We start from the raw sequence: 26468 nt of genomic DNA, 5'->3' as shown, positions 1-26468 counted from the left end.
AAAGGATAGATTGCATGCGACTGGTGGTGGTGCGTTTGTCACTGTTAGTAGTAGTTTATCCTGTAGTGAAGTAGAAGTGGATAGTTCCTGTGAATTATTATGGGTGGAGGTTACACTCAACAACCGAGCTAGGTTAATAATTGGGTCCTTTTGCCGACCTCCCGACTCAGCAGTATTAGTGGCAGAACAACTGAGAGAAAATTTGGAATACATTTCACATAAATTTTCTCAACATGTTATAGTCTTAGGTGGAGATTTCAATTTACCAGATATAGATTGGGACACTCAGATGTTTAGGACGGGTGGTAGGGACAGAGCATCGAGTGACATTATGCTGAGTGCACTACCCGAAAATTACCTGGAGCAATTAAACAGAGAAGCGACTCATGGAAATAACATCTTGGACCTACTGATAACAAACAGACCCGAACTTTTCGACTCTGTAAGCGCAGAACAGGGAATCAGTGATGATAAGGCCATTGCAGCATCCCTGAATATGGAAGTTAATAGGAATATAAAAAAAGGGAGGAAGGTTTATCTGTTTAGCAAGTGTAATAGAAGGCAGACTTCAGACTACCTAACAGATCAAAACGAAAATTTCTGTTCCGACACTGACAATGTTGAGTGTTTATGGAAAAAGTTCAAGGCAACCGTAAAATGCGTTTTAGACAGGTACATGCCGAGTAAAACTGTGAGGGACGGGAAAAACCCACCGTGGTTCAACAACAAAGTTAGGAAACTACTGCAAAAGCAAAGAGAGCTTCACTCCAAGTTTCAACGCAGCCAAAACCTCTCAGACAAACAGAAGCTAAACGATTTCAAAGTTAACGTAAGGAGGGCTATGTGTGTAGCGTTCAGTGAATTCGAAAGTAAAATTCTATGTACCAACTTGACAGAAAATCCTAGGAAGTTCTGGTCTTACGTTAAATCAGTAAGTGGCTCAAAACAGCATGTCCTGACACTCTGGGATGATGATGGTATTGAAACAGAGGATGACACGCATAAAGCTGAAATACTAAACACCTTTTTCCAAAGCTGTTTCACAGAGGAAGACCGCACTGCAGTTCCTTCTGTAAATCCTCACACAAACGAAAAAATGGCTGACACCGAAATAAGTGTACAAGGAATAGAAAAGCAACTGGAATCACTCGACAGAGGAAAGTTCACTGGACCTGACGGGATACCAATTTGATTCTACACAGAGTACGCGAAAGAACTTGCCCCCCTTCTAACAGCTGTGTACCGCAAGTCTGTAGAAGAACAGAGGGTTCCAAATGATTGGAAAAGAGCATAGGTAGTTCCAGTCTTCAAGAAGAGTCGTCGAGCAGATGCGCAAAACTATAGACCAATATCTCTGACGTCGATCTGTTGTAGAATTTTAGAACATGTTTTTTGCTCGAATATCATGTCGTTCTTGGAAACCCAGAATGTACTCTGTAGGAATCAACATGGATTCCAGAAACAGCGATCGTGTGAGACCCAACTCACTTTATTTGTTCATGAGACCCAGAAAATATTAGATACAGGCTCCCAGGTAGATGCTATTTTCCTTGACTTCCAGAAGGCGTTCGATACAGTTCTGCACTGTCACCTAATAACCAAAGTAAGAGCCTACGGAATATCATACCAGCTGTGTGGCTGGATTGAAGAATTTTTAGCAAACAGAACACAGCATGTTTTTATCAATGGAGAGATGTCTACAGACGTTAAAGTAACCTCTGGCGTGCCACAGGGGAGTGTTATGGGACCATTGCTTTTCACAATATATATAAATGACCTAGTAGATAGTGTCGGAAGTTCCATGTGGCTTTTCGCAGATGATGCTGTAGTATACAGAGAAGTTGCAGCATTAGAAAATTGTAGCGAAATGCAGGAAGATCTGCAGCGGATAGGCACTTGGTGCAGGGAGTGGCAACTGACCCTTAACGTAGACAAATGTAATGTATTGTGAATACATAGAAAGAAGGATCCTTTATTGTATGATTATATGATAGCGGGACAAACACTGGTAGCAGTTACTTCTGTAAAATATCTGGGAGTATGCATGCGGAACGATTTGAAGTGGAATGATCATATAAAATTAATTGTTGGTAAGGTGGGTACCAGGTTGAGATTCATTGGGAGAGTCCTTAGAAAATGTAGTCCATCAACAAAGGAGGTGGCTTACAAAACACTTGCAGTCATCAGTGTGGGATCCGTACCAGATGCGGTTGACGGAGGAGATAGAGAAGATCCAAAGAAAAGCGGTGTGTTTCGTCACAGGGTTATTTGGTAGCCGTGATAGCGTTACGGAGATGTTTAGCAAACTCAAGTGGCAGACTCTGCAAGAGAGGTGCTCTGCATCTCGGTGTAGCTTGCTCGCCAGTTTTCGAGAGGGTGCATTTCTGGATAAGGTATCGAATATATTGCTTCCCCCTACTTATACCTCCTGAGGAGATCACGAATGTAAAATTAGAGAGATTCGAGCACGCACGTAGGCTTTCAGACAGTTGTTCTTCCCGCGAACCATACGCTACTGGAACAGAAAAGGGAGGTAATGACAGTGGCATGTAAAGTGCCCTCCGCCACACACCATTGGGTGGCTTGCGGAGTATAAATGTAGATGTAGATGTAGACCATTTGCAGTGCAATAAAACAGTTAGTGACTTAGGTGAACTATTCATGCATGAATTATCAGTTACATGTGCTCCACATTTGTCATTTTAAATTTTACAAGTATTGTCATAGCTATTAAAAATTCAGAAGCACATGTTTTCAGTACTATCTATATGGGGTTAGCAATCTGTATGGAGCTAGGAGAAAATACTTTTTTTTTACTTTTCAGTCCATTTGAAAAACATCTCAAAAACCTTTTTTTTTTTTTTTTTTACTTAAATAATTATTATACAAGCATTATCTCATTGGATAAATGTCCCCCAAATGATAAAAATCCAAGGCAAATGTGCACCTCATGGAGCATGTAATATCTAGAGAAACAAGGACTGTATCAAGAAGGTAGCAAAGTGGCAAGAAATACAGCATAGTTTATGTAGTTGTAGAAGTAGGGTTCAAAATATTGATAAGAAAAGAGGAGATGCAGGAAGTCATTCAGGAAATAGCAGGGAGTGTGATTGTGGTGGCTGTGTTGGCTAAGGCCATTAAGTTAACTACTCAAAAACTAGTAGAAGTACGATTGAAAATATTGATAAGAAAAGAGGAGGTGTAGGAAGTCATTCAGGAAATAGCATGGAGTGCGATTGTGATGGCTGTGTTGGCTAAGGCCACTAAGTTAACTACTCAAAAACTAAATCCACATGGTGATGTGCATCCAATTCTTTTCATAAAAGTGCTCAGAGCCTTGCAGTCAAGAAGTTTACAAGAAACTCAGTAGTTGTATGGAGTGGGAATATGTAGAGGATTTCTACAGAATAAATGGTTAAATCAGTGTGGTATAATGGAAATGTTTGTGGTTTGATGTAAGATTTTAACCATAGATGTTTCATTTGGTGACATCCTTTCATCACGCTCTTGGAAAATTGTGAAACAGGAGACAGTTGCAAGAATAACTGTTGGGTTATTAATGCTGTTTTAGATTTCTAACAATTTAAATTTTGTGTCCTGGAATTAATATATTATTTCCCATTATGTTGCAGAACAAGTGATGCAATGGCAATTGTAGAATTCATAATGTAAAGCTATCTGTTGACATGACCTGAATGGCTAGAACACACAAGTAGATTTTTTGTACAGTACATGGTGCCGATATAGGATGAATACACTGACACAGTTCAATGAAGGTACATGAGATCCATCTTGTGAGACAATGGGAATGATGAACTGGACAGGGGCCAACCGGGGTGGCCGAGCAGTTCTAGGTGCTTGAGTCTGGAACCACGTCACCGCTACGGTTGCAGGTTCGAATCCTGCCTCAGGCATGGATGTGTGTGATGTCCTTAGGTTAGTTAGGTTTGAGTAGTTCTATGTTCTAGGGGACTGATGACCTCAGAAGTTAAGTCCCATAGTCCTCAGAGCCATTTGAACCATTTTTGAACTGGACAGCCACTACACGATTATAAACACATGATGAACGTAAGCAAATACTACATCATATGTAGAGATATCAGATGAGTCGGGTGATGTTAATGATTAACTTACCCATTATGATTTTAATTATAAAGCAATTCTGAGCAAAGTACAATGGAAATGAAATGAGCATTTGGCATCATTGGCCAGGAGGCCCCTTGCGGGGCAGGTCTGGCCGGCTTGGTGCAGGTCTTATTACATTCGACACCACACTGGGTGACCTGCACGCCAGATGGGGATGAAATGATGATGAAGACAACGCAACACCCAGTCCCTGAGCGGAGAAAATCTCTGACCCAGCCGGGAATCAAACCTGGGCCCGTAGGACGGCAATCCGTCAAGCTGACCACTCAGCTATCGGGGCGGACAGCAAAGTACAATCACTTTATTTTCCTTCATTATAAGCAGGGTACAGAACAAAACTGGTCAATCACAAAGGCCTTATGAACTGACTGCCTGGTATACACATGAGTTATGTATTTGTGGACTGTATTAAGGATTACGTGTAAGATCACTTTAATTTACATCTGCATCTACATCTGCATAGATATTGTGTGTGGTGGAGCGTACCCTGTACCACTACTTGTTATTTCCTTCCTTGTACCACTCGCAGGTAGAATGAGGGAGAAACAACTGTCTATATACCTCTGTATGAGCCCTATTTTCTCATACCTTATCTTCGTGGTCCTTACGTGCAACGTGTCTTGGCAGCAGTAAAATAGTTCAGCAGTCAGCTTCAAATGCTGGTCCTCTAATTGTGGCTTTATACAATTACAGAAGAAATTCTGTGGTCATATGCTGTATTTGTGTGCATACAGATGTATGTAGAGCTAATGTAGCCCGTACAAATTTCCATTCATTTTAGCTATTTCCCAAAATCAATTTACGAGTTCATTTATTTTTGTGAAGTAGGTAAATGTATGAAATTCCCAGTCCACTTCAGAATACATTCAATAACAAGATGCTTATTGACAGTTAGAATGTTAGTATTTTGTTTCTGATTGTAGTTTATTTTCAGAAAAATATTAATACCAGTGCATTCAGATTTTTTTATAACTATTACTGCATTATATACTGAATGTGTTTTTCATTTTATTTAATTGGTTGGCAGATTCTGGGATATTATTCTGCAATTGTTGATGTTATGTAGACATTCCCTTTATTTTGCCTGAGTGATGAAAGGAAGTAATTTTGGTTCCAATTAATACAGTAAGTATAAAAACTATTGCAAAACACATCCATAGTTAAAAATTAATTGTGTCAATAACCTGTAAAATGAGTCATATCATATTATACTATGTTGTGAAAATGAAGTACAGAACACATAACCAACTTTCAACTTACCCCACATGGAATATTTCCCATAACCAAGTTTCAGGAAAAAATGATCGTACGTCCACTGCAGGCTCAACAGCATGCTCATTATATCCCACAGAGGCTTCATAGTCTCGGTTTGAAGATTTGTCAGTCATGAAAAATGCTATGGAGGCCTCTGATAGAAATCTTGGAGCTCCATCTAAAAACAGAATGAATAGTGATTACAGGGTGAAAACAGTCACAATAATACAGATGAAGCAGTCATCTATAAGAGGAATACTAGAGTGAGGTGGTGCATCGGCAATCTTTTCTGTGAGAGATAGTAACTACAATGCAAGAGATGTATGTACTTTCAGTATAGAGGGTATAATAGAACTAGTAGAAATTAACTACAGTTGAGGGAAAATAATTATTGTAGGTCTATATAAGGCCCCTGTGGTATATGCCCCACAGGATATAGTGGACGATGCTCAGTGACCAGTTTTCATCCAAAGAGCTGGGTATGTTCACTTATTTTGTCAGAAGGGGAGGCAGACAAGCGTTAGCCACCTTTTGGCCTGTTGGCAATGATAGAATCAACCTGAACGTCCTCCAATCTTTCTCAAACAATTTTGTAGAAACTATTTTTGGCTTACTTGTAGCTTTATATGTCAGGTTCATTATAATGTGCCCATCATTTCATTAATGGTCACAGTTATTGTGATACTAACATTGAAGTAAGACACCACACGAAATTCGAAAACGCTTACAATGAAAAATAGGAGTCGCTTCGATTTTAGGACTCATGCATATTACATAATATGTGCTGAGTATGAAATTAACATATTTAAGTTTTCTTTAGACTTGGTTGGTGGTCTCTATCTGTCACCAATCTCAAGAAAACTGATCTGATGCAGCACACTCATTTGTGATTGCACCATGCCAGGAATAAAGCCAGAATGAAATATTCACAACATTCCTCATATTTCATAAATGGTTTGAGATATCAACATGAGATTTTGGCAAATGATAGCACACCACAAAGAGACTATTTTTCCATACGGTAATTATGGAAAACTTCATTTCTACCATGTTATTCTACTAACTACACATGTTTTCAATGAAAGAACGTAATTTTTAAGTGCCATCAATAGCTGGTGAAATGAGAAATGCTATAGTTTTTAGAACAACATAAGTAAAGTCGGTACACATTTGTTTGGTACCAAGGATATGCTTTCTCATAAGATGGTGGCATTACTTTTTCTCAGCTCCTCACTTAATAGCATAATAAACCACTGTTTCAGAATTCTCTCGCAATTGCATCTGCACAACATGTTAGTGAGGTGAGACTGTGTAAACTCCACCTTCTTTTTTAAAAAGACTTTAAATACAGCATCAAATTACATCAGTAATACAGTATCCGATTGCATCTGGTACATTTTGAGATAAAAGATATATGTACAGTACATACTGATTATAAGATAAAATACTGATAATGACAAATGTATATAATATCAAGTCACATAGAATAAAATAATAAGTGATGTATAATTCCATAAGATGACCATGTAGTGAGCATTACTGTATTGCTCAAAGACTGATGTACAGTCCTTTCAGCCAGGCGGTAGCTTCTCCCTTAAGCAAATGAAGGTCCTGGAAGGCACCTTGGAATTTCCTTATAGGGCATTCAGTGGCAATGTACTGCAGTATCTGTTTGTTGTGCCCACAGTCGCAGTTAGGTATATCAACCATGCCCCATTTACGCCTCTAGTAGTGACAATTTCCATGCCCTGTTTGGAACCAGTTGAGTGATGTCCAGGATCTCCTTGGTAGCTCAAATCCAACAGGGCATTGGCTTGGATCTTTGATTAGATTATTTGAGTCTGGGCTGGAGAAAGACCATTCTTGGTCTCAGTGGATAGGAAGTTGACGGTTGTCTAAGCATTTTTGCCACTCTTTTTTCAGTGCTAGCTGTCTTTGTAAGTGTGGAGGATGGATGTTGGACAGAACAGGGAGCCATTGGGTTGGTGTTGGCTTGATGGTTCCTGATATCAGCCTCATAGTATTATTGAGTTGAGTATCTACTTCTCTTGTATGGGCACTATTTAACCATGTGAAGCTGCAGTAGTCTGCTGCTAAATAGACAAGAGCAAGGGCTGACATCCTGAGAATTATCACATTTGTTCCCCAGCTATTTCCTGTCAGTTTTTGTATTATGTTATTTCTAGTTTTTATTTTGCAGGCTGTCTTCTCCAGGTGGGCTCTGAAGGTCAAGCGTTACTCCCAGGTATTTTGGTTGCAGGTTTTCTATGAACATTAGGTTTCTGAAAGCGATTCTGGGTGCATATTGGGCATGTTTGTTGTTTAGGTGAAACCAGGGTAGCTCTGTCTTCAAAGTGTTGGGTTTAAATCGCCATACTTGGAAATATTCATCCACCTTTTTCAGGTCATTTTCAAGAGTAGTTTCTGATGTCTCAAAATCAACAGATTGGCTAATTAAACATATGTTGTCAGCATAAATGAACTTTTTAGAGTGGGTGTTTGGTAGTCAGATATGTATATACTGAAGAGCAGAGTTGAAAGAACTGATCCCTGGGGAAGGCCGTCATTGAGTCGGTAGTTGCGGCTTTCCTTGCCATTAAGGTGCATTTCGATATGTCTATTTGCCAACATGTTGTTAAGTAGCATGCCAGCTTTCTACAATGTATGGTGCATAGGAATTTCAGCAGCATTCCTTGTCTCCATACTGTGTCATACACAGATGACAGATCAATAAATACAGCTGTGGATTTTTTCTGTTCTTTAAAGCTCCTTTTGGTATGTGTGGTTACTGCTAGTACCTGGTCACTCCAGCTCCTTTTAGGTCTAACGTCAGCCTGTTCAGCTTGTATTTTCTCCTCAATAGTGGGTTTTATTCTGTTAAGAATGAACCTCTTGAGAAATTTATAGTAGACACTCAGGAGAGCTATGGGTCTGTAGTCTTCGAGGTGCTTTCCTGTCTTTCCCAGCTTTAGGATTGCTATGGTTTTGGTTCTCTTAAAAAGGACTGGCAACCTTCCAGTCTGTAACATGTTGTTGAAGAATTCTGTCATCCACTGTAGGGCATTGAGGCCACAATGCTTCAAAAATTCTGGGTATATGGGGTCAATGCCTGCGGCTTTCCCTGTTTTGTGTCCTTAATGGGCATGGAGATCTTGTATGTCTCAAAATTCTTTGAGGTGTCAGTTTCACGCTTTCTTCCTTTGATGCTGTTCAGTTCTGCTCTGATTTCTCTTGTTTTCTTCTTGTCTATCTCTGGCATTCTACGTGTAAGTTTCAAAATTCTGTTGGCAACATCATTGGGACTTATATCATCACTATTGTGTACTGTTTTGATTGAAGGCACATCCAGTTTTGACAGTAAGTGCCATGCCTTTGTACTGGAAAGTTTGAAACTCATTTAATTCATTAGTGTGTGCCGTTTTCCTCAGCGAGCTGAGTGGAAACATTGCAACATCAGTGACGCCTGGGTCGGCATTCTCCAGGTATTCGTTATAGAGGTCAGTGCATTCCTGGCTCTATCCAGGAGTGTATGTTTTCCAATAGCCCCTGGGGACATGCTTTCTGGCAATGGATAATAGCAGGCCCACAAATTGCCCATAATTTTCTGCTTTTGGAGGAATCCATTGAATGTTAAACTCTAGCTAAGCAGTATAGTTCTCCCAGTTAGATTTACCAAAATTCCATCGGTTCCATTCAGGAACTTGGAACACCATTTCTGTATTGGGAACTGTTCACAAAATTAAAGGAGCATTATGCTAGAGTATGGGATATTGAATTTCATGTATGACTCAATAATTACGAGTATAACCACATATACCTTACAAATGCATGGTGGACCATTACTTCAAGAAGTTCATTTTTAAATTACCATATGAATACATTTTGATATGGTGTAATTGTGAATTGAATAAATTCTACAATGAAAGTCAAGAATGTTAAACTGTCACCATTTACTAAACAACATGATATGACCTATAAATTCACTATGTGATGCAGTAAGGATCAATCTGCAATATCAATTTGGAGAAGTGGTTCATAGTTTAAAAGACAGAAATAGAATGTTTATGGGTGTTTATGTAAGGTATATGCTTTTGAACAGAAACTGAACATAAATAATACTAATTTTGTCACTTCTCAAAAAAATAAAAATAAAAAAAAATAAAAAATAAAACTTGATTATTTATCATGCAATTTATTCATTTGGAAATTTTTCTACTATCCAATTACACTTGAGGTTATTTTCATTAACACTGTTATTTAAACTTTAAAATTAATGGAAGGAAAGACTGTTGTAAAATAATTACTTTGTCAGTGTCATATTCTCTTTCCTGTACATATTATCTTTGTTCTTTTATGCTCTCTGCAGTTGGTGGGAGAGGAGTACAGAGAGCGTCAAGTCATGCATGAAGTATCAGATATGTAGGAATGAACTGAAGTTGTAATTACGCTGTGTCAGAAGGTTGTAAATAATATGATAACTCAAAGCATTGTGTGAAAGAAAAATATGTCTGCAACAATTTATTTAAAACATCATGTACATATTATAAACTAGCACCTGGAAATCATCATATAAGTAGGAAATGCAACATACCCTGAATTTACTAAGCCGATAACAGAGATTTCATGACGCATTTAATGAAGAAAACAAAGTTAAGTTAAAAAGCTACTAAACTTCTGCAATAATAATAAATTTCATGACAATTCTAACTTTCTCTCTTATTTCTTCTTGTGAATAAGGGAACACATTATTCAAACATGTTCTTCACAGAAATGACTTTTGAGAAAGCAAAATAAGACATATGTTTGAATGCCCACCTGGAGATAAACTTGGGGTGTAGCATGGTCGTGTTTCCAATGTCAGGTCACTAAGCACAACAGCACCAAACTCCTGTAACATTGAATTTTTAATGTGTTAAAAAACTTTAAATGCATCACAATTATTGAAGAAGTTGGTTCTTCCTAGTCTAACTTAAAAGGGAATTTTGTGATCCAATGACAGAATATGAATTTCTGAAGAAATTACATACAGTACAGTTAACCTACACTTTCACTTGATACTTCCTGGCCGATTAAAACTGTGTGCTGGATCAAGATTCTAGCTCGGGATTTTTGGCTTCTGTGGGCAAGTGCTCTACTGACTGAGCTACCCAACACCATTCACAACCCATCCTCACAGCTTTATTTCTACCAGTACCTCATCTCCTACCATCTACGCTTCACAGAAGCTCTCCTGCAAGCCATGCAAGACTAGCACTCCTGGAAGAAAGGATATTGTGGAGAAAACAGCTTAGCCACAGTTAGTAGAGCACTTGCCTACAAAAGTCAACAGTCCAGAGCTTGAGTCTCAGTCCAACACACAGTTCTGACTTGCTGAGAAGTTTCATAGCAGTGCACACTCATCTCATTCTGCAAACATTCCTAGGTTGTGGCTAAGCCATTTCTCTGCAATATCCTTTTTCCAGGAGTGCATCTTGCAAGATTCGCAGGAAAGCTTTGTAAAGTTTAGAAGGTAAAAGATGAGGTACTGTAGGAAGTAAAGCTGTGAAACAGATCATGTGCCACACTTGGGTAGCTCAGTCAGTAGAGCATATGCCTGCGAAAGGCAAAGGTCCCGAGTTCGAGTCTCAATCCGGAACACAGTTTTAATCGACCAGAAAGTTTCATATCAGCAAACACTTCACTGCAGAGTGAAAATTTTATTTTACACTTAAACTTGTTCAATGAATACCTGTTGCCTTCAGAATCCATGTGTAAATAATATAGGACAAGAGTTTGATTTCAGAGTTTAGTGTTAAAAATTACTATGTATATATCTACATCTACATACACGCTCTGAAAGCCACCATGTGGTACATGGCAAAGGGCAGCATGTACCACTACAAGTCATTCCCTTTCCTGTTCCACTCACAATAAGAGCGAGAGACAAATGACTGTCTATACGTCTTTATACAAGCCCTAATTTCTCTTATCTTGACTTTGCAGTCCTTACACGAAATTTATATTGGTGGCAACAGAACTGATCTTCAGTCAGCTGCAAATGCCTATTCTCTATATGTTTTCAACAGTGTTTCATGAAAAGATTGTTGTTTTTCCTCCAGGGGTTCCAAACTGAGTTCCTCTGTAATACTTGCTTGTTGACTGAAACTAATAGTAACAAATCTAGAAGCACACCTCTGAATTACTTTGATGCCTTCCATTGATCAGATCTGGTTGGTATCCCAAACACTCCAGCAGTACTCAAGAATGGGTAGAACTAGCATTCTACACATGGAGTCCCTTACAGATGAGCTACACTTCCCAAAATTCTCAAAATAAATGGACATCAACCATTGACCTTTCCTATGACTATCCTTATGTGATCATTCCACTTCACATCACCTTACAACATCATGCCTAGATCTTTGATCAACATGACTGCATCAAGCAGCACACCACTAATATAGCATACGAACTTCAAAGAACTGGTTTTCCTACATCATTTTACATTTTTTCTAAATTTAGAGCAAGCTGCCATTTATCAAACCAAATACAAATTATGTCTAAAAAAAAGTTATGCTGTATCCTTCTACAGTCACTCAACAATGGTACATTCCTGTATACTACCATGTGCTGAGCAAAGAGTCACAGATTACTGCTCTCCCTTTGTTTCAATACATTTATGTATATACAGAATAAGACTAGTCCTATTCCACTTTCCTGAGGCACTCTTGACAATAACCTTGTCTCTGATAACTCTCATCCTGGAGCTCAACATAGCAGGATCTATTACTCAATAAGTCTTCAAGCCATGCACGTATCTGAGAATCTACTCCATATACTTGGAGATTCATTAACAGTCTGCTGTAGGGTTCTGTAGCAGATGCTTTCTGGATATCTAGAAACATGGAATCTGCCTATTGCCCTTCACCCATGGTTTGCAGGATATCATGTACAAAAAGTACAAGATGAGTTTCACACAAGCGATGCTTTCTAAATCTGTGCTGACATCGGGGAAAAAGCTTTTCCATCTCAAGGAAATTTATTACATTCGAACATCAAATAAGCCCAGGAATTCTGCAGCAAACCAATGTTAAGGATATTGGTCTGTCATTTTTGGGTCAATTCTTTTACCCTCTTGTACACAGGAGTCAACTGCACTTTTTTTAATCATTTGGGAGTTCAAGTTGGGTGAGGAATTTGTGATAAATGTAAGCCAAGTACACTTACTTGCTGCAGAGTACCCTGTAAAACTAAATTGGATTTCCATCCAGACGTGGTGATTTAGTTTTCTCAGTTGTTTCTCTATGCCATGGGTGCCTACTATTCTTACATCCTTCATACATGAACCTGCATGACAGTCAAATGACAGTATGTCTGTATGAACCTCCTTCATGAACGACTTCTTCAATGTGAAATTTAAAACTTCAGCTTTCCTTTTGCTGTCTTCTGCTGCCACACCAAACTTGTCAACAGCAACTGGAGAGAAGCCATTGACCTACTTAGTGATTTTACATAGGACAAGAATTTTCCGATTTTCTGCAAGATCTTTCACTAAACTATGATGATGGAAGTAGTATGCTTTGTGCATTGATATTTTTATTGGTGCATAAATTTCTACTAACTTTTGCCTGTTGATATTTCCACTTTCCATTTTCTATCAAGAGTGCAACAATCTCTGCTTTCCCAAAATTTTCCAGATTTTGTTATTAAACCACTGCTGGTCTTTTCCATATTTAATCCAGCTACTCAGCACTTACTTCTCCTTAATGCTATTTATAATCAGTTTTAACTTTGTCCATAATTCCTGTATGCCCATTAAATTGGAACTACATCATGTCCATTCATAGTCTAAGAATGATGCTAACAACTGCTTATTGCTCCTTCCAGTATAAATACGCCCCTAACCTTCTTTGATGGTTTCATTAACTTTTTTAGTAACCTACGTCATTATGATAACACAATGATAACTAATCCCTGCTGCTATACTGACACTTACAATAAGGTCAAGCCCGTTTATAGCTACAACATCTAAAATATTTCCATTATATGTGGGTTGCCAGCCTAGCTGCTGAAGGCAGTTTTTGGGAAACATGCTCAGAACTACTCTATAAGATTCTCTGTATGTATCAGTCTATACTCAGTAGATTAAAGTTGCCTCCAACTAATATTGCATGATAGGGGTACTTCTGTGTTACTGAGTGCAAACTTTCTTTGAACAATTCTACAACAGTTACTGTGGAATCGGGTGGCTGGTAGAAACATCTGGAGGTTAACTTGAGTTCAACTAGGACTGTTACTCTTGTCCAGATAATTTCACAGCCAGAGTCAATGTTCAGTCCCCAAGCGCATTCCACTACTAACAAAGAGGTTGCTTTCTGTGCGTGGAGCACCTTTGACCTACCAAGAGGAGTCCTACAATTCTCCACCCCATAATGCATGTCAGAAACCTGCAACCATCACAGAATCTATTAAGCCTCAGGTTGACACCCTCCACATGATATGATAAATCATGGGTTCTACTTGCACCCAGTGAGTGAGACCAGCGGTCTTCACCACTTATGTCAGACAACCATATAAACTGAGTATGACCTCGAAATGTGACAGTGGTCTTTGGTGACAACACGAGCCAAAATTTGCAAATGACTGTACTCTGCATCCTTGATAGCCACCAGCAGGGTCCCCTCAACATCTCAGATGAAGCCTCTGAGCAGACATACCAATCATATATATTGGATTTCTTTCAAAGCCCTGAGCATTTCCCTAGGGGGCACCTCAGCTGCAGAAGTTGTCCGTCCATTACATTAGAGTCTTTGCTGCCCCTACACTCAAAGGCAGCAGCCTGTGGATGGCTGGCCATTGTCAATGCTGTCTTTAGCAGTTCGCAAACTGTGGTCAGCTGCTCCTATGTCCGCACACAGCTTGCACACACTCTATACATCCTTCTGATAATTTAAGAATTGAAATATAAAAGTGCACAGAAAAAGCTAAATATGGAACTTGCTACTCTCTGGTGTTTAACAAGTGAAGGCCAGCAGCTGACTGAGGCTTCTCCAATGATCCCTGTTATTTAAATCAAATGACCACTGAACTACAAACAGTGTAAATCTACACTACACCATAAATAAAATGTGAGACTGCACTTCTTAAATATACAAACAGGCAAGGAATTTAAGAATTTAACTGCAAAAGCACACAGAAAAATCTAAATATGTAACTCGCTACTCTCCTGCTGTGTCACAAACAGACGCTAGCACTTGACTTTTTTTTATAAAGCAGCAAAGGACAAAGAAAACTGTTCACAAAATTAGTACCTCAAATGCCTGGATTGCATCCACGTAAATTGTCAGACGAGGGACCATCAATTTGCTTCGACCCCAATTAGATGAACGGCGTTTCCTTCGCAAGTCCCAAAAATCTGGTTCTAATGTTGTCGATGGAGTTTGTAGTTCAATGTTACTAGCCACTGTTGCACTGTCAGGAGTTTCCTCATTCTCTGTAATAAAGTACAGCAAACAAAATTAAATTTAAATAAAAAAGGGTACAAAAGGAAATGCACCTCATTCCACACTGAAAATTAGTTTAGAACAGGAAATGAGGACAAATTTTTTTTAACATTCTGCTATACATATTCTTCAAAAAGTATCTTGAGTCATTTGTGAAGAAGCTGACCTATGACAGAAACAGATTGTAAGAAACACATCTGAACTTTTGAATCCAATGAATGTAAGAGACAAGATTTATTGACCACAAGACTATTACAGCAACACTGAATGCTATAGCTGAATGAAAAATTTGCAGTCAACAATTTGTAGTCTTTTGGATCTGCTGCATTGTATATGTCTTTTAAGGAAATTATGTAATTACAATTCCAAAAATGCTGCTAAGTCAGATAGTGTTATTCATTACTGTAGGGCTATTTTGGCAAATAGCCATTGTCAGATTATCTGTAAGTAAATTAAGAAATTCAGAAAAATATTTTAACTTCAAAAGAAGTATGACAAGAAAATGATTATAAACTTCTTTAATGGACAGCAGCAAACTTTCCACTCTGGGGAGGAAAATACAGAGACTCTCTGGCACTTGATAGATAAGTTTAGCAACTTAATATTAGATGGAAGTTTCAAGTAAATAGCATACTTGAACTTATGACAAATCAGATGGATCCTTTCCTATCTGTTATCTTTTTCTACTCCCAAAAATAATCAATTTTTTGCAAAGTTTTATAGTTTCAGTATGTTTACCTCGTAACACATAGGGCTCTTTTAAAAATCTCAAAATTCTATTTAGACTTAATTTCACATAAATTTATTACTCAGCTTCTCTTTTTGAATGTTCTGGTTACATTTTTGTAACCAGTTTTCATTAGATCACTATCAATTAAAAGTTACAGTTAATTGTTAGTTCAAAGTTACAGTTAACTGAAGTTAGACCTATAGTTTGAGATCTGGAAGACCTCATGCATTAATAAGTAAATTTGAGAGGGATGACTTCTACCAATTGAAAGCTAACCCTTGTCACTTTACAGGAAAGTATTTTAAGTTATTGAAAATTAATTATCTTCCACAATAATTAACATCAGAGTTTCTGGCTATTACCAACTTCCATCACATATCTCATCACAAGCACTGTTCAGTTCAAGATTTTGACTGCTTACTTTTGTTATCTTAATTTTGCCCATACCATCTAGCACACAGCATTACTTATTAACTCACTAATTAACAATTTCACATAATTTACTATGTTTTGCAGTACGGTACTAATTCATACAAACTGTGGCATTCACATGGGCATAAGGATAATACGTCTGTGTATTTTTCTAAATTTCTGATCAGGAAAACTTTCAATAAATCAGAATGATATTAGTTCTTGTTGTTCACCAAAAGCAGTGAATTCAACTTAGCCATTTTTCAAAGCATCATGTACTTTTCAGAGTAACAGTTTGTTCCTACACCAGTCTTTCTATGATCATCTGTCATGAAACAGTCAGTCCGTGGACTGAGAGCCAGACATGCTTTCATTGTTTGACTCACATTTTTATAGTAACAAAGAGATAGAGGGGCTGGCCAGTACTTACCTCAGCTCAGTACAGCCGATAGATACACATAAAACAGAACTGAAAATTTACATTCCTAGCTTTCGGAACTTTGTTCCTTCATCAGGGAGGAGAGAGGGGAAAAAAGGGAAGAAGGGAAAGTGGATTCAGTTACTCACAACCCAGGTTATGAAGCAACAGGGAAAGGTAAACAGGGAGGGTAGCAAGGATGGAGGCATGGTTGTCAGAGGGAAGCCAAAGATCTTTGGCTTCCCTCTGACAACCATGCCTCCATCCTTGCTACCCTCCCTGTTTACCTTTCCCTGTTGCTTCATAACCTGGGTTGTGAGTAACTGAATCCACTTTCCCTTCTTCCCTTTTTTCCCCTCTCTCCTCCCTGATGAAGGAACAAAGTTCCGAAAGCTAGGAATGTAAATTTTCAGTTCTGTTTTATGTGTATCTATCGGCTGTACTGAGCTGAGGTAAGTACTGGCCAGCCCCTCTATCTCTTTGTTAGTATTTGTTTCATATCTTATATGAGATTTTCCATTAATCATTTAGATCACATTTTTATAGTATTTGTTATGCAAGTAAGAACAAGTGCTCCAGTTACTGCATAACTAAAGAACTTTCATGTGACCGCTGTACCTCTAATAAACAAGCATTGTGTCTGAATTGCCTTGTGATCAACAAGTATTATGAATTATCATTGTCATCAGGTTGAGTTATTGTTGAAGTCAATGATTTGTCTTATGGACTGACTTACATGAATTGTTGTACTGTAACTGTCTTTGACAGGAACTGAGCAAAAGTGAGACCTTACAATAATGTAAGAAATGTGAACTGTTAATCTTGTGCCGCAACAAGACAAGTTATTTCCTACTGTGAATTGTTTGTGCTGGCCTGAATGATTGCATCAGTGATTGTTTGTAGTTTAAGAATTGGTCACTGTAATTAATAATTGGACTTCACATGGAATAAAATATGAATGTTATTGTCATCTAAAATATAGTGATATGTGCATCAATGAACAAACACCATCCCACATACAAGTAGATTTTCAGCTTTGTGGTGATTGAGACTGTTAGTACATAGAATGGATTACAAAAATCAGGTTAGTTCTGTTGCAAACTTCATCTCAGACAAAGTAGAGACTAATCATGAAAAATTCTTTAATGCAAGGTATATAAGATAAAGTACAACTATTACAAAAATACTACACTGACCAGGAAAGCTAAATCTTTGGTATGAGTTTCAGGGAATAAACAAAGCTGCAAAACAAACAAAATGGTCTTTGGGGTGTATTTGAAAAAAAAAAAAAAAAAAAAACTGAGCAGTTGCTCACATCACAGCTTGTAAATCCAGTGTGCCTATGTTGACCCAACAGAACAGTCTATGGCATACAAAGCCTTTCTAGCAGCGTGTCCCACTGGAATTTCTTGAACATTTCTGAGACACACTCAAGCTGACTAAACAATCCTTGGAAAAACCAGTAACTCTGGTTTGAATCTCCTCCATCTTTCACATTTATTTACATTGCCATAACTCCCAAAACTATAAACATTCCAGAATTGGGATTTGTGAATTACATATCCTTATGATTTTCTCAGTCTGGCATCTTCTGGCACAGGGTGGCAACTTTGTTTCATCAAAGGAATTCCTTTAAGATTTCCAGGCTGATATTCCTAATTTCCCTTATCCAGTTTTTGTTAAATGTGAGGTCAGGTTATAATTTACTAATTTTGATGGTCACAAATGAATATTTTTTAGTTGCCACATCAGTGATTATTTCAATCAAATTCAGCATGTATTTACAGTTTTATCAACAAGATATAATGTCTCTTGGAAATTCCTTACTTACCATCTTCAATTACCATTCAGTGCTATGCCATGTCAATGTGTAATATCTTCTGGTATATGAGAAATTGTAGTTGTTTGCTTTAACCTACTACAAAAGACATATAAACATAACAGCCCAATAAACTGTATTGAAAGGATACTACATGAGAGATATGAAGAAAGGACATGTTGTTGTCACAGTCATAAACTATACTGCAGTTCTGCACTAAAAAACAAACTTCCTATCACTCACTTTCACTTCTCACACTTTCAATGCATGATGAATGATATGTCGTCACAATAGCTCCCTCTCTTTTGAATATGGAATGGTGAGTGACCAGCTATGTGATACTGCCAAGAGCAGAGCACAGCTGGGCTATTTCTATGTGAAGTGGTCTTACCAGCTGTGCTACTGGCCTCTGAAAATACAGGGCAACAACTGGGCCTTTTGGTTATCACTGAATGAAGAGTCTGCTTGCAGAACCCAGGGATGCAGGGAATGGGTGGGAATTTGGGTCATACTTGCTGTCCTGCTCAAGTGAACAGAGTTCCAAAAGTTCTTATGTTTCTTCATTATGGGAGGTGGCTGCTGGGGTGGCATTGATGGTCCTGGAAGAGGTGACACTGGCAGAGGTTCTTTTGTGTCTTTCTAAATAATTTAACAGGATAGATAAAAAATCTATTCACCAAGTGGCAGCAGAACACACTCCTAAAAGAGCGTTATAATTAGGCAAGCTTTCAGAGCTCCTTTCTCATGCAGATGGGATGAAGAGGAACAAAGAAGGGTGAAGAAAAAGGACTGGAGATGTCTAGGAAAAGGGGTAGATTTTGGAAAAGTCACCCAGAACCACGTGTCAGGGGAGACCTACTGCAGGTGATGAGAAGGCCTGTGTGTTTCTGTCAGAAATATGAGTATGTCTGTGGTGGGCAAAAGAATGGGACACCTGGTATGTGTGGGTTGGCGAGTTTAATTTTTCAGTCTGCCTGAGAAATAAAACCTGTTGGAGATGGAGGTTCAGGTGTCAGTGTGTTGCATCTCACAGGTGTTGCTGATGTAACTGGATCATTGGTGTCTTTATTCAGTGAAGCTGTGGGGGTGTTGTCCTCTGAGAATTGCTTGCCCATTGGGGTTTACCTTGGGGAGCTACAAGTGGCCTCTCTGAAGGCTTTTTGACAGTGACGTATACTAGCTTCATTCTCACTATGGAGATTTTTGTGCCTTAGTCGTATTGAAGTATTCCGCAGGTATGCAAGCCACGTTGTAATATCTGATATGGCCCAACATAAGGGAGAAACAGCTACAGCTTGCAGCTTGCCTGCATCAACATGCAACCAAATGTGCAAACAGTTCTGGAGGTTCTAGTGATAATATACTTGCTTGATGCCACAAGACACTGGTACTGCATGAAGGAGTTACTGCATTGTGTGCTGAAGTGTTTGTGTGAGCTCTTGCAATAAGTGAGCTTAGGGTGTTGTCTCTTCTTTGCTCTCTATGAGGTTTGCCAGAATGTATGTTTGTTGTCTGTAGCCTAACTGACTCGGGACCAAGCCAATATCTGTTTTTACAGCCATTCTTAAACACAGTAATAGGACAGGCAATGTGTCACATGAGCTCTGCTTTGAGTGTTTTGTGCAGTTGTTTTATAATTATGTTGCTTGCAGTGTGATAATTCGTGGTTTTTAGGTGGTAGATTCCACATAGTTTAGTGAGCTTGGTAAAAAGCAAGCAGTCAAACTATCAAGTGTGATTCATGGTCGCTGTGACTGGAACTCGATTCATCACCCCTGTAATTGGAACTCCAAATCTGGTGATCCACATGTGGATGAATTCTTTAACCACCATTTCTGCCAAAACATAAGTGACTGGCATAGCCTCTGACCAATGGTTATGTTAACAAGGATTTGTGTCCATTGGGAAGAGAAGTGTGTGTACATCTTGTTGCGAGAGTAACTATATCTCTAACAGATGTGACAGTGTGTCAACTGACTTTGTTGACAATGTAAACAAGCTCTTTTCAACTGGTGGCACTATTCATCAGTCTCCAGCTATGTAATACATTGAGTCACAGCATCTGCAGAAGCACAATTGCCAGGGTAGGACAGACCTTGAACAGTTCGGAATAAATTTTCGTGTTGTGCCATGGGAGTAAATGGGCACTGTTGACCTTTGGCAGTGTCACACCATGTGATGTGCAATGCTGGAATAAAGATAGTTTTTAGTTTGTAACTGGAGCTACCACTGTGGATCTGTGCTTTAAGCGTTCATCAGGTCAGGCCATGGCACTCCAGTTATTTCACTGCAAGCCCATGAGATACAATAGGCCAATGTCTTAGAAACTGCTTATATGACAAATGTCCATAGTAAATTTTTCTACAGAGTCTAGGTGTCTTACAGAGCAAGGTGGGTTTTGCTGATCAATTTTCTGGAATGCAATGATTACAGAGTGATGATTGGTGAAGCTGGTGAAAGTCCTTGCCTCGAGCCACAGTGGAAGTATTTTACAGCTTCAGACATTGTGAGTAACTCTCACTGTATTGCTGACTAACGGGTCTGTGCCAGTGACAGTTAGCAAGAAGAAAACAATGTTAATAGCTACCAAGTTCCTGATATCTGCTGTTGCTGTACTGTGCCAATGGCTGTTTGGCTAGAACCTAGTGTCAAGGCTAATTGTGTGCTAAGGCCTGAGTAAGAGAGTATGGTAGCCAATGACAATGTGTCTCCATTTGTTAAAGGCTTCCTTCTTTATTTCTGTCCATGATATGTGTGTTTGACAGTGGTGGCATTTCTTGTTAGAATGGCATTGAGAGGGGCCTCTCTTTATGCTACTTTCAGTACGTATTGTCAATAAAAGTTTACGATACCCAAACACATCTTAAAGTTTGTCATATTACGAATTGCCTGCACACAGCAGGGGAGAGGTTTGATACTCTCTGCTGACGTATGGTATCCTAAAAAATTAACAGTCAGCTTCCCTAATGTGGACTTGTTTGCAATCTGGAGGATAAACCTTAGAACATCAAAATATCAACTGTAAGTGAACTCTTTGCTCTTTTTTATGATGAGAAAAAAACCATATACATGTGGAACAAAATCTTACACCTCTAAAACTTCATCTATTAAGTGCTGCCAACTCTGGGATACAATGCTTAAACAGTACGACATAAACTGAAACTGAAAAAACCTGAGAAGGGTAACAATGGCCTTTTTGGAAATGTTACAGATGGCCACTGGAATTTGGATATAGGCCTTGTCACAAATACACTGAAAATTGAGGCACTGTGTAATGCACCTGTAAAGTCCTGGACATTGGGAATGGAGTAAGGTCTGGGACAGTCCTAGTATTTAGGGCTCTAAAATTGCCACACAGTCAGTAAGTATCATCTTTTTTATTCACCAAATGAAGTGGTGATGACCAGAGGCTGTCTGAGCTGTGAATAACACCTGCATCCAACCACTTGTTGAAATGCTGTTTGGCTGCTGCACTCAGTTCGAGAGCTAAGCAGCAGGTCCGGCTGAAACAGGCAGTCCATGTATTGTCCAAATGTAGTGTACTGTTGAATTTCATGCTTCCTTTCAGGTTGTGGTTGCTGTGAATAACTCAGGGTAAGTTGCTGAAATGGATCTATGTCCTCAGTGGCAGTGGCAGTTGTACTTGAGCCTGACTGGATATTGGGGAGGATTTTATACTGAAGATCCAGTGTATTCAGCTGATGATTGTGTGTATCAACTAAAAGTTTATAATGATTTAAAAAATCCTCTACTAAGATGGAGTAAGAGAATGTGACAATCATGAAAATCCATTACCGCCTATTTGTAGGCTGAGTTTCACCGACAGGTAAGTTGCACCAAAGTGGGGAGAACTGCATTATTTGCTGCTTTTAATGTGCAATCTTGCTGACGACATGTTGGCTCAAGGCACTAAAGGGGAAACTGCTAATATCTGAACCACTGTTAATTAAATATTCAATTCCATTCTGCATGTCTTTTACAAAACTGCATTTCAATGAAGCACTTGACACTTTTGTCTACACATGCACTCTGAAGAACTGGACTGTGGTTCACTCACTTTTGTTTAGCATATGTGGGCACCGTAATCGTTGTTTGTGGTGTTAACATCCCCTGTCAGTCACTTTCGGCATCTGGATAACCACACGGTTGTTTGAACTTCTTAGCTCAATCTCCAAATTTAACGTGATACTAGCACCACCCAGAAGTGTGATTTTGTTGACTTCTGACTTGCTGCTGTTGAGGAGATTGAAAATCATTCCTATTTTAAAAATTGGTACTGTAGGTCACTTAAGTGAAGAAAAGTTTTTTTTTCCTAATCTGCTTCAGTGCGGGTGGCATAAATCTGAAGTGCCAGTGTGTTGCTTTCTGTAACATTGCTGTGAACCAGAGCATCTTGCACTATTTATTGTAGTGCAGTAATTTTCAGTGAGTGCCTTAAGGGACAAACAGAAAATGCACCTGTCTCCTCTGCAAAGGTAGATAAATGTAAATTTCCATGTACCACCAAAGCCATACTTATTGCTGATGGGAGGTGGTTTAGCCATATTGTATGTAATGCACCTTCTGAAAACAGGTTTGACTTGCCAAATTATGTAGATGCTATAACAATTCCAGTACACTTTGATATCCAATAGCCTCTTCATTTAGAACATATTGTTGTTGGTGATGATGATGATGATGATGAGGTAGTAGTTGAACTGCCCATTTGTGATTAAATCGTTGACAAAATCGGGAAGAGCAATTGTACTGATGTTGATCATGTTGTTGTTGTTGTTCTGGTCTTCAGTCCTGAGACTGGTTTGATGCAGCTCTCCATGCTACTTTATCCTGTGCAAGCTTCTTCATCTCCCGGTACTTACTGCAACTTACATCCCTCTGAATCTGCTTAGTGTATTCATCTCCTGGTCTCCCTCTACAATTTTTACCCTCCACACTGCCCTACAATGCTAAATTTGTGATCCCTTGATGCCTCAGAACATGTCCTACCAACCAGTCTCTTCTTCTTGTCAACTTGTGCCACAAACTCCTCTTCTCCCCAATTCTATTCAATACCTACTAATGATGTTGATCATATTGTTTGAAAATAAACTGGTGTGGTAGTTTTCGGTTTCCATTCTCATGGTGGCATGAGTTTTGCTGATTCCTGAAGAAGGAGTTATTTTCCTCCAAAGAAGAACTCAGATACAAGCATTACTTGAGAGAGATATTCAAAGCACATTGTGGTGTCACAGAGTCAGAAACCACAATGCAGTTCTCAGAACAAAACAAACTCTTGCACTATCGATGTGTTATGAATTATATGTCACCATAAAATCATTGCTGGAACTCACTTCAAACTGTTGTCACAGGCTTTGATGTCATAAACTTTGACAGCAATGAAATACATTATTATTTAAAACAAGACATGTCATAAATTTTGTGAAATACTACTTTGGACTGAAATTAGTAAAAAAGAACTAAATCCTGAAAATTTAATGCTGATCAACAAAACATTTGTGTTCATATGCAGGTATGTAACTACATTTTTGTAAAATTAGAAAAACTCACCTCTGCTTTTCTACCAAAACGCACACCACACTCCTTGAAAATAAATATCACTGAATGGATAAAAAATCTGCTCACAGAGTAGTACAGTAGAAATACATATAAATGTTAAGGAAATGTGCAAGCTTTTGGAACCAGTGGCTCCTTATTCTGGCAGATGGGCTAAAGTGGAAGGAAGAGTATTAAAGGAAAATCACTGACGAGGTTTGGGAGATGGACAGGGCAGGGTCCTTCCTCAAGAAAGAAAGAGGAGTAGGGTGAAGAAGATTAGAAAGAAGAGGCAAGGCTATCAGTTCCCAGGATGAAAAGGACCCATCTGCCACAAAAACAAAGAGCTTTGTTTCCTCTCTTGTTTGTCTAGTTTTGCCAATGACACTGACAGAAATTCACTTAAAATAAATCATGTGCACTAGTGTCACAAAAGAAACTAATTGCTTGTCTTTAAAGTATAATTTTACTTAACAAGAAAAAGGTTAATGACAACATACTTTGGCTTTTATAGCTAAGCAGAAGGCATAATTTACTGCAAGTTTGGAGAGGAAGTTTGTTCATATTTGTAGTACAGGGCTTCTCAATTGCGTAATTGTAGTCATAGGATACTACATTATCTCATTTTGTGAAGTGCACGATTTTACATTACTGAACATTTAAAGCAAGTTGCCAGTATTTTCACCACTTTAATAAAATCTTATCAAGATCTGACTGGATGTTTGTGCAGTTTATCTCAGACAGTACTTCATTATGGATAGCTGCACCATCTTTAGAAATTCTGAGGTTACTAGTAATATTGTCTGCAAGGTCATTAATATACAACATGAGCAGCAAGGGACACATTGCACTTCCCTGAGGCACAACTGATGTCACTTTCACATTTATCATTGATTCTCCATCCATGATAATGTGCTCTGCCCTCCATACCAAAAATTCCTCAATCCAATCACAAATTTCACTTGATACTTCATATGACCACACCTTTGTTAATGAGCATAGATGTGGTACTGAGTCAAATGCTTTTTCAAAATCATGGAACAATTTGGCCATGTTCAAAATAATGTACAAAAAAGATTGTTTTTAAAGTTGGGAAAGCTATATTGACACAAACAAAGAAAGGACTGGTATAAGAAAAGAGCCTTTGCTGTGTGGGAAGGGGTCATTTTGAAATTAGCTCCTGGTAGTTTTGTTTCATATAAGATGACCAAAACAATTACAACTCCGTGGGCTGCACTCAGTGGTTTCAAAGTTGCATGCGGTCCGTGGACTTTGGGTTGTCAACCATTGATTGAACCCAAGATATGGATTTCTGCCTATTCACAGAGGAGTATTCATATTACACACATTGCCCTTTCTGTTATAATAATGTAACTTTTGAATTGATGTGAACACTAAGATTTAAGAGTGTTGCACACATCCCTCAAAGTCTCAGATAAGGTGTAGCCAGTTATCAGTATTTTCTGATTGTGTGTGCCTGCATATCACTTTTAATCAATGAATTTCCACTATAGTCAACATAATTGTCTTGAGAGATTCAGCAACTGTTTAGGTAATTAACATATTTCCAATTATTTTTTCATCTCAGTTGCACATTTTCAATTTGGTTACATGTTTCAGTCACTTTGGATCATCTTCAGATCTAAGTAGTTGCATCAGCAACCCATCTCGTCTACCCAGGAACACACATTACAGTTCTCTGATATGTGGTACTGAACAGACAATACAGGTTGCTGACACAACTACTTAGATCTGAAGATGATCCAGAGTGACCAAAACATGTAATCTAGTTAAAAATGTGCAACTGAGATGGAACAATAAATGAGAATTATCTCAATGCATTTCCATTTGCATTTGTTATGACATAAAACCCTCTGCAGGCATCTTATAAGGTCCTCCATCTTCTAAGCAAATAACTAGGTTTACTCTTCAATAACAGACACCAATAACTATGCTAAGTAACACACATCAGTCACATAAATAATAAAAACATTAATTTATAGTTACCTTTTTACTGAGTAAACAACATTCTACAATTTATGAGAGCATATAAAACATCTTTTTACCTACTCTTCGAACAATATTCCCAATCATCATGTTGCCTTGGTATGCTAGAGCCATCAATATGGAACTTTGAAAGCTCTCTAAATATTCTATCAGTGTTTAGAGAATCAGACGAGGCAATGAAACTCGTTCGTTTATCTACAGCTGAAAGTGCACACAGTGACCTCGGAGCTGCATGCACTGTAAGAATGGCATCTGCTCCTGGCAGCTGCTGACTTTGAGAAAATACTGAATGAACCTGAAACAATATTTTAATAGAATTATAGAGCATCTGTACAAGCATGTTGCCTAGTCTTTTGCACTTGGCAAGAAGCTAGCAGTTATTGTAAGAACTCTGTGCCAAACTTAAGAACTCACTATTGAGTGTTGATAGTTTAAAGGATAGGATATTCACTAATACAGTCTATTGTAAATTATGACCAAGAACTTAAGAGTTCAGTTTTAATCTGAAAATTTAATCCAAGCTGTTCATGGGAGACTTGTATTTCTCATCACGTGAATGGGTAGGAGCATGTTTATGTTAATTTTAGCATTCCAAACTTGGAACCAAGGATAAAAATATTATGTTGCTGACATGGAAATGTTAACCAGATACAATTTTCAATCAATATA

General features: G+C 38.4%; 1 protein-coding gene across 2 annotated transcripts in view; it reads right to left on the bottom strand.

Moving 5' to 3' along the window:
* Positions 1-26468, bottom strand: part of LOC124615596 (murinoglobulin-1-like) — a 283543-nt gene that overhangs the window by 152223 nt on the left and 104852 nt on the right. For both annotated transcript variants that reach the window (XM_047143583.1, XM_047143584.1), the window contains 4 exons: positions 25863-26094; positions 14691-14872; positions 10216-10288; positions 5407-5578 (listed from right to left, as the gene is read on the bottom strand). In XM_047143583.1, coding sequence (XP_046999539.1) covers positions 5407-5578; positions 10216-10288; positions 14691-14872; positions 25863-26094 — 659 coding nt within the window. The remainder of the gene's footprint in view (positions 1-5406; positions 5579-10215; positions 10289-14690; positions 14873-25862; positions 26095-26468) is intronic.

This window comes from Schistocerca americana, chromosome 5 (assembly GCF_021461395.2).
Source record: "Schistocerca americana isolate TAMUIC-IGC-003095 chromosome 5, iqSchAmer2.1, whole genome shotgun sequence".
Lineage (NCBI taxonomy): Eukaryota > Metazoa > Arthropoda > Insecta > Orthoptera > Acrididae > Schistocerca > Schistocerca americana.
This window is presented reverse-complemented; position numbering and strand designations above follow the sequence as displayed.